Below are 10,752 nucleotides of genomic sequence, written 5' to 3' on the forward strand. Positions count from 1 at the left end.
ATGGATTTAATGAATAGGGTCTTCCGACCCTATTTAGATAGGTCAGTTGTGGTGTTCATTGATGATATCTTGGTGTATTCCAATTCATATATAGAGCATGAAAAACATTTGAGAGAGGTACTACAGACTCTAAGAGAACATCGACTATATGCCAAGTTGAATAAATGTGAATTCTGGTTAAAAGAGGTGACTTTCTTGGGGCATGTTATCTTAGCTGAAGAAATCTTGGTGGATCCAAGGAAAGTGGAAGCTGTGTTAAAATGGGAGAGGCCCACAAATGTGACAGAGATACGTAGTTTTCTCGGGCTAGCAGGATATTATCGGAGGTTTATCGAGGGGTTCTCTACAATAGCGGCTCCAATGACCCGTTTGACCCGAAAGGAAACGAAGTGGGAATGGACATTAGAATGTGAAAGTAAATTTCAAGAGCTAAAAAGAAGACTCACCACGGCTCCAGTGTTAACTTTACCCTCTGGAATGGAAGGGTTTGTCATATATAGTGATGCGTCCAAAAAGGGTTTGGGATGCGTGTTGATGCAATACGAGAGGGTAATTGCTTATGCCTCAAGACAGTTAAAAACCCATGAAACAAATTATCCAACCCATGACTTAGAATTGGTTGCAGTAATTTTTGCCTTACGGGTTCAGAGACATTATTTGTACGGGTCACGGGTACAAATTTTTATTGATCATAAAAGTTTACAGTATTTAATTACTCAAAAGGAGTTAAACATGCGACAGAGACGATGGGTGAAGCTAATTAAAGATTATGACTGTGTAATAGATTATCACCCAGGAAGAGCTAATGTGGTGGCAGATGCACTTAGTCGCAAAAGTAAGTTATTAGTTATAGAACCAGATGATTGTGATGAAAAAGAACTAACAGAATTAAGACAAATTGATGCCAAGGTGGAGGTTGGACCTGAAGGTTCCTTATTTGCTCAATTGAGGGTAAAATCGACATTTCGAGAGAAAGTGTTGGAGGCGCAACAAAAGGATATAGATGTTATTAAAGTAAAGGAAAAGATTAAACTGGGTATTGAGACTCCTTTCCGGATCTTGGATGATGGGATGGTATTAATGGGAAAACGGATGTATTTACCAGGAGACCAAGTTTTAAGAGGGGAATTATTAAAAGAGACTCATGAAACAAGACTCAATATACACCCTGGGAGTACAAAAATGTACAATGACCTAAAGGAATTCTACTGGTGGCCAAATATGAAGAAACAGATAGCAGATTTTGTAGCCAGTTGTCCTGTATGCCAGCAAGTGAAAGTGGAACATCAGAAGCCGGCAGGGCCCTTACAACCATTGTTAATACCACAGTGGAAATGGAAAGACATTACAATGGACTTTGTATCTGGGTTACCTAGAGGGAAGAAGGGAAATGACGTTATCTGGGTGATAGTAGACCGACTGACCAAGTCTGCTCTTTTCTTACCAATGAAGATGACCGACCCAATTGATAAATTGGCTAGATTATATGTCAATGAAGTAGTGAGATTACATGGGGTGCCTTTGTCAATAGTATCGGACCGAGATCCTCGATTTACTTCTCGGTTATGGCCTGGCATACAGCGTGCTTTAGGGTCGAAACTGAATATGAGTACAGCTTTTCATCCTCAGACTGACGGACAATCTGAAAGGACAATCCAGACCCTGAAAGATTTATTGAGGGCATGTGCTATGGAGTTTGGTGGAAATTGGGAGGATCACTTACCTCTCGTGGAGTTCACATATAATAACAACTATCAGGCTACCATAAGGATGACTCCATATGAAGCCTTGTATGACAAAAAATATCAGACTCCAGTATGTTGGGAAGAAGTAGGGGATCAAAATTTAATGGGGCCCGAGTTTGTTCAGGATACATCAGAGAAGATTAGAATTATAAGGGATCGAATGAAAGCAGCTCAAGACAGACAAAAAAGTTATGTCGATAGACGAAGGAGACCTCTTGAGTTTAATGTGGGGGATAGGGTGTACTTGAAGGTTGCTCCTTGGAAACACTTGTTAAGATTTGGTATGAAAGGGAAGTTAGCGCCAAGATACATCAGGCCCTATAAAATCGTGAAAAGAATTGGCCCAGTAGCTTATCAACGAGCCTAGCCCCAACATCTGGTCAAAATACATGATGTGTTCCATATATCAATGCTAAGAAAAGCTGAAATAGATCCAACCAGGGTGCTACCATAAATTCCAATAGAAGTTAATGAAGAATTAACTATGGAAGTCAAACCGGTGAGAATTCTTGATCAAATCAAAAAGAGTGGCCGGCCATGTTAGGGCATTGAGAGGAAAATAAGGGGGGAAGGAGGAAAGAAATTTGTGTGGTGATTTCAAGCTTTCAATCTCTTATTTCTTTGAATTAAAAGGTAACAAATCTTTTCCTCTCAATTAAATTGATATATTTAGTATGTTAAGATTTTATGCAATTGTATTAGTGAATAATTATGGTATGAGTTATGAGGTTTAATGGGTTAATTTATGAAATTATGATGAATTAATGTTTTAATAAATGAAATAATAGTGGGTAATGTTTCAATTTGTGAAATTGAAGAAAAAATAATTATGGGTTCTTTTGAGGAGGTTTCGGCCAAGAGAAAGAAAATGAATGTAAATGTTGGATCAATAATTAATTATTAAGTTATGTGGTAATATTGATGATGAAGGAGTTATATTAGTGATGAGTTAATAATTAAATGAGTTATAAGGTAATATTGGTGATGAAGAACTTAAATAAGTTATATTAGTAATGAGTTAATATTGTTGAGTGATAATTAAATGAGTTATGTGATAATATTGATGATGAAGGAATTTTATTAGTGATGAGTTAATATTGTTGTTAGATAATTAAATGAGTCATGTGGTAATATTGATGATAAAGAAATTATGTTAGTGATGAGTTGATATTGTTGTTGAAAAAAATTAAATGAATTATGTGGTGATGTGTTGATGAAGTAATTAAATTAACAATGAGTTGTTTTGCTGGTTTGATAAGTGAAGTGGTTTTGTGGTGATGTTGTTGATGAAATAATTAAATTGATGACAAGTTGATTTTGTTGAAATAAAATTTAATTGGTAATGAAATGAACCTGCAGGAGTGGACGAGGCTACATGAACCACTCAGCAGACAGGTTCAGTTAGCAGGACGCAAACACCAGGTAGGTGTTTAATATCTTGAATATTTTTTTTATTTCTCTGAACTTTAGATATTTAAATTTTCCCTTGATCAATGAAATTGTATGTGGAATGCTGGTAGATTTTCCCATGATAATTTATTTTGAAAATAGAAAACTTGTGAGCCAGTTATCCTGGAATGGAACTGGTGCCCTGTGAATGGGCTGCTGGTGGACCAGTTATCCTGGTATGGAACTGATGCCTTGTGAATGGGCAGCTGTGCTGGTATGGAACTAGTGCTGGTTTGGAACTGAAGTTCTATGAAGTGGACATATTTAAATTTTAGATTATTGATTTGTGAATAGTACTTGGAAGATGATAGTAAATGTGGAAATTTTGTGAGTAACTAATGTATATATTTATATGTTAATGCAAATGTAAATGCTCTAATTGACCATAATTATCTATTAAATCATTATGCAGGTTCATCTCAATACCGCGCCTCCTAATAGTTTTAGAGTTTACTTCCATTAACAGTAAATCTTTTGAATATGTAAATTGTTGATAATAACATTACTATCTCTATATTTTGAAGATTATAATGTTGGGTATGTATGAATTTAAATGGAATATAAGCATGTAGTTAATATTATTTGTGATAAACTGTACTTAAAAGATTATATATAATTGAAGGAAGTATATTAAATCTATAATCTATGGTTTGTGTATCATGGTTAAAATAATTCTTTCTTCATTTTAGCAAAATAATTATTCGTTGAGTTGATATGTTAGAGAAAGTGTAATATTGTTGATTAAGATATGTTGGGGTATAATAAAAATATTGAATTGTGGAAATGGTTGATTAGGGACTGATGTTGATTTTGTCGATAACTTGGGATATGCTAAATTAGAGGAAACCCAGCTGAAATTTTTGAAAAAAAAAAAAAACATCATGAATTTTTAAAATATATTGCTGGAAAATTACAGGGTTGTTACAATTAAAATTTTTCTTGATGCCATAAAATGTGTTCATAATGCTTGCATTTTTTTTTTAGTGTTAATTTATTTTTGATCTAGCCCATTGTATAGTATGAGCACTCTAACTAATTTTTTTCTATTGGATTTTATGAAGGGTTTTAAGACTCTACATAAATAAGAGTTTTTGTAATAAATCAATATATATGATTTATTAATACACAATGCAATTAATTTAAAGGATCAACTTGTTTAAAAAATAAGTTTTACATGGTAAAAAATAAAAGAACAATAAATATATTTATACATATTGGGGTTGGGTCCGAGTTTTCGTGATAGGAGGAAAATATTCCCCACCCGTCTTCATTTATTTACTATGGAGAGAAAATACTTTTTATACCTCTTATCTCTTATATGTCAAAATTAATGGTCATGTATAAATTGTTTAAATCGTATGATTTAAATTTAATTTAAAAGTTTTAATAAAATTTTAAATTAAGAATCATTTTGAGTGTCAAAAATTAAATTTCAAATAGAATTTAATTTTAAAAATAATAAAAAAATTAAAATTGATTTACTATACTTAAAAATAACTTCAAAAATTTCCAACCAAATTGAGAGCCATATTTGCTGCACCCGACCTGTATTCCACACCAGTACCCATGTTGTATTCAACATGGACATGGCTAGGTGTTTTCACGAGTCCGAGCAACAAAGCTTTAATTTTCCAATTTAGTTTTTAGTTACCATTAATAATTTTTTTAATATTTATTGTAACATCTAATTCTTAATTTATTTTATTAAACACATACATCATCTTTTAGATTCACAATTAAATTTTTTTTTCTGATGCCATAAAATGTATAGATAATGCCTGTATATTTTTTTTTATCTAGCCCATTGCGGAGTGCAAGCGCTCTAACCAATTTTTCTCTATTGGATTTTATGGTGGGTTTTAAGACTCTACATAAATAAGAGTTTTTGTAATAAATCATATAATAGTTAATAATTAATACACAAGGATCAACTTGTTTAAAATATAAGTTTTACATGTTTGGTAAAAAATAAAAGAACAATAATTAAATATATTTATACATATTGGGTTTGGATTCGAGTTTCCATGATAGGAGGAAAATATTCCCCACCCGTCTTTATTTATTTATTAATAAAAAAAATATTTTTTATACATCTTATTTCTTATATGTTAAAACTAATTGTCTATTTAAATTTTATGATTTAAATTTAATTTAGAAGTTTTAATAAAATTTTAAATTGAGAATTATTTTGAGTATCAAAAATTAAATTTCAAATAGAATTTAATTTTTAAAAATAATACAATAATAAATTTGATTATACTTAAAAATAACTTCTTCAAAAAGTTCCACCCAAATTGAGAGGCGTGTTTCCGCACCAGTACCCGTGTCGTATCGTTTGAAACATGGACATGGCTAGGTGTTTTCAGTTCACGGGTCCGAGCAACAAAGCCTTAAATAACACCATCAACAAACAGAGACATAAATTTCTCCATTTCATTCTTCTCCAAAACTAAAGCAAACTCGACTCCACTTCCATTCTTGCACTTTGTCATAGAAATCGCTGCGGTCTGATCTATGGAAGTAATCTCTACCTTTTCTGGCCTCCCCCACCCAAGATCAGTTCCATAAACATCATAGTGAGTTGACCCAGCAACACCAAGAAGTAATGCAGCTGGCCTTGCTGTCTTGTTATATGTTGCCAATGCCTCCTTTACTCCATCAAGAACTCCTTTCTCTAAGTTTCTGATAGTATCACTCAGTCTTTCTACTGCCCAGGCAAACCCATTCTCCTCTAAAAGAGCTCTTGCTTCCGTATCTACAGCGAAGGAATAAAGACAGTTACCAAAATATTTGTCATGTATTGGAGGGTCTAAACGAGCTCTACAGTCTGCAAGGAACCCAAAAACAACCTTTCTATTTTGTTCTAACCCCTTTGACTTAACTATACAAATCACCACATATGCGTAGAGGAGAACAAAACTGGACATGTGGACGAGCTTTGTTTCATTTGGATCTTCTTTGTGGATCTTTCTGAAATGCGTGCGAACCCTTTCCCTAAGTTTGTTTATTTGTTCACGAGATACCTCGACCACTGCTCGTACTAAGCTAGACTGAGGTGTTATAACTGGCAAAAGCTTCAAACTTCTAGAGCAATTAGGATCCTGACCAGGAACTTTTACTCCTAACCAGGCGTTCAAGAACCTCTTTTCAAACCCTGCAGGATCTTGAATACCTGTTCGATCAAGAACCGGTGTTAATTCTGGCAACAAAGTTGGATATTGCTGCGTCTCTTTATCACTAAGTGTGCTTATGTAGGACCATGCTTTGATAAACATGGAGTAGCTTGTGCCATCAAGGATAGAATGGTGTGAAGACATTCCAACGCAAAAGCCTTGATTGGGAAACAATGTTATTTGCATAGTCATAGCTGTAGCTTTTGCGTCCGTGACAGGCAACTCAGGTAGATAAAGATGTGACTTCATAGCTTCACGGATGTCATTGCCTGAGAGATGATCAAAATCAGCATTAGACTCAGCAACCGTGAGTTGAATAGCATCATTTGGAGTGTATAGAATTATGGGTGTGGTGGCTTGTGGAGGCCAAGTGATGTTGCCAGCAAGAGGGAGGAAGTGAATGAGAGTATGAGAGAGAGAATGTTTGAGTTTGGGAAGGATTACTGAATTGAAGAAAGCTGGTGTTGACTCGGTGAGTTTATAAAAGAATATGTATCCAACCGGTTGGAGTTTCAACCACATAATATCAAAGAAGGTGAGTGGGAGTGATAACTCCGTCGCAAACTCGGGTGGCGTAAAGAATGGGGTGACATGGTGGACGTCCAGTATCTTTACTTGGTGGGCAGAAGTCATAACGATACAGAGATAGAGGCTAGAAAGTGATCTTTAATTTTTAATTTTTTTAGGTCTTTAAATTATATTATATGTGTTTCCTTGATGTTTGCTATGACAAGGTAAAGATGTACTAAATGACATATATACGCGCAATAACTAAGTCAAAAAAAAGAAGCTTTTGATAGCAAAAAACAATGAAGATAATAATGGACATAGGTAGATGGATTTAGGTTGGTAATAAATACGTAAAACCTCATTTTAAAGGCATTTTAGTGTGCCATGTTAGCATCTAAATTAATTAATTTAATGTTATATATGGAAATGTTTTTCTTTTACATCAGTTGTAAATCCCATGCGCATTAATTACAATTTATCACAATATTAATAGTACTAATTTATCACAATATTAATACTAATTTGTAGAAGAAGTTTCTTTTCTTTTAGTTTTGTCTATGCATTAATCCGTTTGTTTCCGTGGTTGTTTCTGCTTTTGAAATAAATCATGAAAAACAAACGTTTGGTAACTAATAAACTCAATTCACTATTCATGGGCCCATCAATATCTGCGTTGAAAACGCAGGATAACTGAAAGCATCAAAATACTGCTTTTAGAGCCGTGGAGAGTGACTCCACTGTTCACGTGAATAGTGGAGCATGTCTCTACTGTTCCGGTCGGACCGGGTCCGGTCCAAAGCTAAATGCATTGAACCGAGTCCGACCCGGTAAAAAAAATTAAATTTTATTTTTAATTTTTAATTGTGTTTTATTCGAAAAACTAATGTTTAACATTATTCAATGACACGACATAAATTAGACGGAGATCGCTTAATGACGTAACATTTGCAGAATTTGATCACAATCCCAATTTTGTTCCTGATTATATTTTACCTAATGTTGTTGTGTGCTTAAGAAACCAAGAAAATTGTAGTCTTTTTCGGATGTATTTCATACGTGATGGAATTGTAGATAGTTTAATTGAACAATAAAAAATATTTTATATAAAATATTATTTATTTTATGATGTAATAACAATAGTTAAATCTATAATATTTAAATTAAAAACCTTCAATATTAATATATATATTTTTTAAATTATTTTATAACCTCAATTTCAAAAGCATTCTTAATCAAACACATTAAACTATTTTTATTCAACCTCAATTTCAACCACAGTTTTAACTAAACATATATAAATATCAAACCAACCTCAATCAAAAATATTTTTTATAAAATAATTTTTTTTTTCAAACCACAACTATAAAAACTACCGCACTGACTTTCAACATTTTTCTCTATCCTTTTGTACGGGGTGACTTCTAGTATATTTTGCTTGGGATGGATTATATGCATATGCACCGAGTGTTCACATGTGTAATTTATATTTACTCATGCTTAGAAATTATTTTTGTTTACTCTATTTTTTTATTCAGTTGTTTGGGAAAATAGCATATTCGTTAAGGCTAGTAGCATTTTCAGAAACATTGTAGAAAATACCTTAAAAGTAATTTTTAGCTTTCATCTCTAGTTATTTATTTATTCTGAAAGTGTTTTTTTCATGGAAAACTAAGGAAAATTTTTTACTAAGTACAAATTTTTCAGATAGAAAACAAGACCCTTATTTGACTTATAATAATAATAATAATAATAATAATAATGAAGATAATAATGGACATATCTAGATGGATTTAGGCTGGTAATAAATACATAAAATCTCATTTTAATGTTACATATGGAAATGTTTTTCTTTTACATCAGTTTGTAAATCCCATGCGCTTTTAATTTGCACTAATTACAATTTATCACAATATTAATACTAATTTAATCACAGACACATGTAGAAGAAGTTTCTGAAGTTTCTTTTCTTTCGGTTTTTGTTTACTCTATTTTTTTTATTAAGTTGTTTGGGAAAATAGCATATCTGTTAAAAATAATAATAATAATGGATATAAAACATTAGATAAACCAAACAAATCCTTATTTTATAACATGAAGATTTTTTAAACTATCTATTTTGATGTTTTTCAGTTTCTCATAAAATTAGAAAATTAAAAACATATGTTTTCGAAAAACAAATCTTTTATTTTCAATTGATAATAACATTTTCTATTTCAAAATAACAAGAAATTTTTTTCATAACTAAACATAAAATCTCTTATTAACATTACCAAGAACAACTAAATCAGTCAGGGTCAATTTCACTATTTATATGAATAATGAAATATCTCTCTAGCAACTCTCTTGTTTCAACTTTTTTCTTCTGCTTTGCTTTTTGTTTTTGCAATTGTTACCTTATAGAAACTAATGTTGTGTCTATGAGGTTAGGTTTTCATACCTATTGAAACATCTCGGATCTACTAATTCATTTGATTACCGACATATATAGTTGTTGGGTTTTCTTTACTCTCAAATTTATTACGCTGAGAGACAAACATATTGGAAGAAATATGGGTGTTGTATAAAATAAAAATTAGTAATGCAAAGTCAAAACTCAAGAATAAGAAGAAGATTGAGAGGAAGGTATACTTTTATTAAGTGTTTATCTCTAAGCTCTCTTAGTTATTCTCTCTTTTTTGTATTACTCAATAATATTGAATTACAAGCTTATTTATTGACATAAAGTCTTAGACAATTAAAGAATTAGACTAATACAAGAAAATCCTAATTTGAATAGGAATTGTATTTTGCCGACTGAATCGGTCGACTATTTCTCAACTAGTTGACTGCTTTAACTTATTCCACTCAGTTACTCAGTATCAACTAGTCAACTAGTTAAACTAATTTTCAGAAATCAGTTTACTTTCAACACCCTTTTTAAACTTGATTTCTTCATAACTCCCAACATATTTCTCATATATATATATATATATATATATATATATATAACATCATTTTTTTAGTGGCTTTGTGAAGATATTCATAACTTGGTCTTGTGTCTTCACATACTTGTCTTCAACTTCCTTGTTTGTAATGTAATCTCGTAAGTAATGAAATCTCGTGTCAATATACTTACTTTTATAATGAAATACTGGATTCTTTGCTAATACAATGGCTGATGAGTTATCCATATAAATTTCAGTAGGCTTCTCTTGTAGCATTAACAATTCCTTCAATAATCTCTTTAGCCATATGGAATGACAAACACATGTTCAACTTCACATATTGACAAAGTGACTATAAATTGCTTCTTTGAACTCCATATAAATATCGTGTCTCCTATGTAGAAAATAAAACTTGTAGTGCTATTTCTATCATCCATATCTCCAGTCTAATCAATATCATTATAACCTATAAGTTCAAAGCCATTATAATAACCATATAACAAGACAGAATCAACAGTACCATTGATATTCTGAAGAACTCGATTCAATACTTTGAAGTGTGTTATGGATGATGTCTCTATAAATTTATTCATAGGTCCTACTCCAAAAAGAATATCTGGATGAGTGCATGTTAAATATCTCAAACTCTCAACTAATTTTTTTAATGTTGTAGAGTTTATCTTTTTTCCTTCATTATTCTTTGACATCTTTACTCCACGCTCAACAAAAGTACTTACTTTTCCAAAATCCTGCATCTTAAACTTCTTGAGAACCTCCCTTGCAAACTTCTCTTGATTTATAAAAATTCCATATTCACCTTATTTGATCTCAATCCCTAAGTAGCGGGAGATGAGACCAATATCCATCATCCCAAACTCCTTGATCATTGTTTGCTTGAAGTCTCCAAACATCTTTGAATTATTTCATGTAAAGATCAAATCAACCACTTAC

General features: G+C 32.0%; 1 protein-coding gene across 1 annotated transcript; it reads right to left on the bottom strand.

The window, feature by feature from the left end:
* Nucleotides 1-5,584: 5,584 nt before the first annotated feature.
* On the bottom strand, nucleotides 5,585-7,000 carry LOC7463029 (phenolic glucoside malonyltransferase 1). The gene is made up of 3 exons (XM_024600118.1): nucleotides 6,518-7,000; nucleotides 5,890-6,130; nucleotides 5,585-5,805 (listed from the first exon to the last, which is right to left on the bottom strand). Exons 1-3 carry the CDS (start codon nucleotides 6,998-7,000, stop codon nucleotides 5,585-5,587), a joined length of 945 nt encoding a protein of 314 aa, XP_024455886.1.
* Between the last annotated feature and the right edge of the window lie 3,752 nt (nucleotides 7,001-10,752).

This window comes from Populus trichocarpa, chromosome 4 (assembly GCF_000002775.5).
Source record: "Populus trichocarpa isolate Nisqually-1 chromosome 4, P.trichocarpa_v4.1, whole genome shotgun sequence".
Taxonomy (NCBI): domain Eukaryota; kingdom Viridiplantae; phylum Streptophyta; class Magnoliopsida; order Malpighiales; family Salicaceae; genus Populus; species Populus trichocarpa.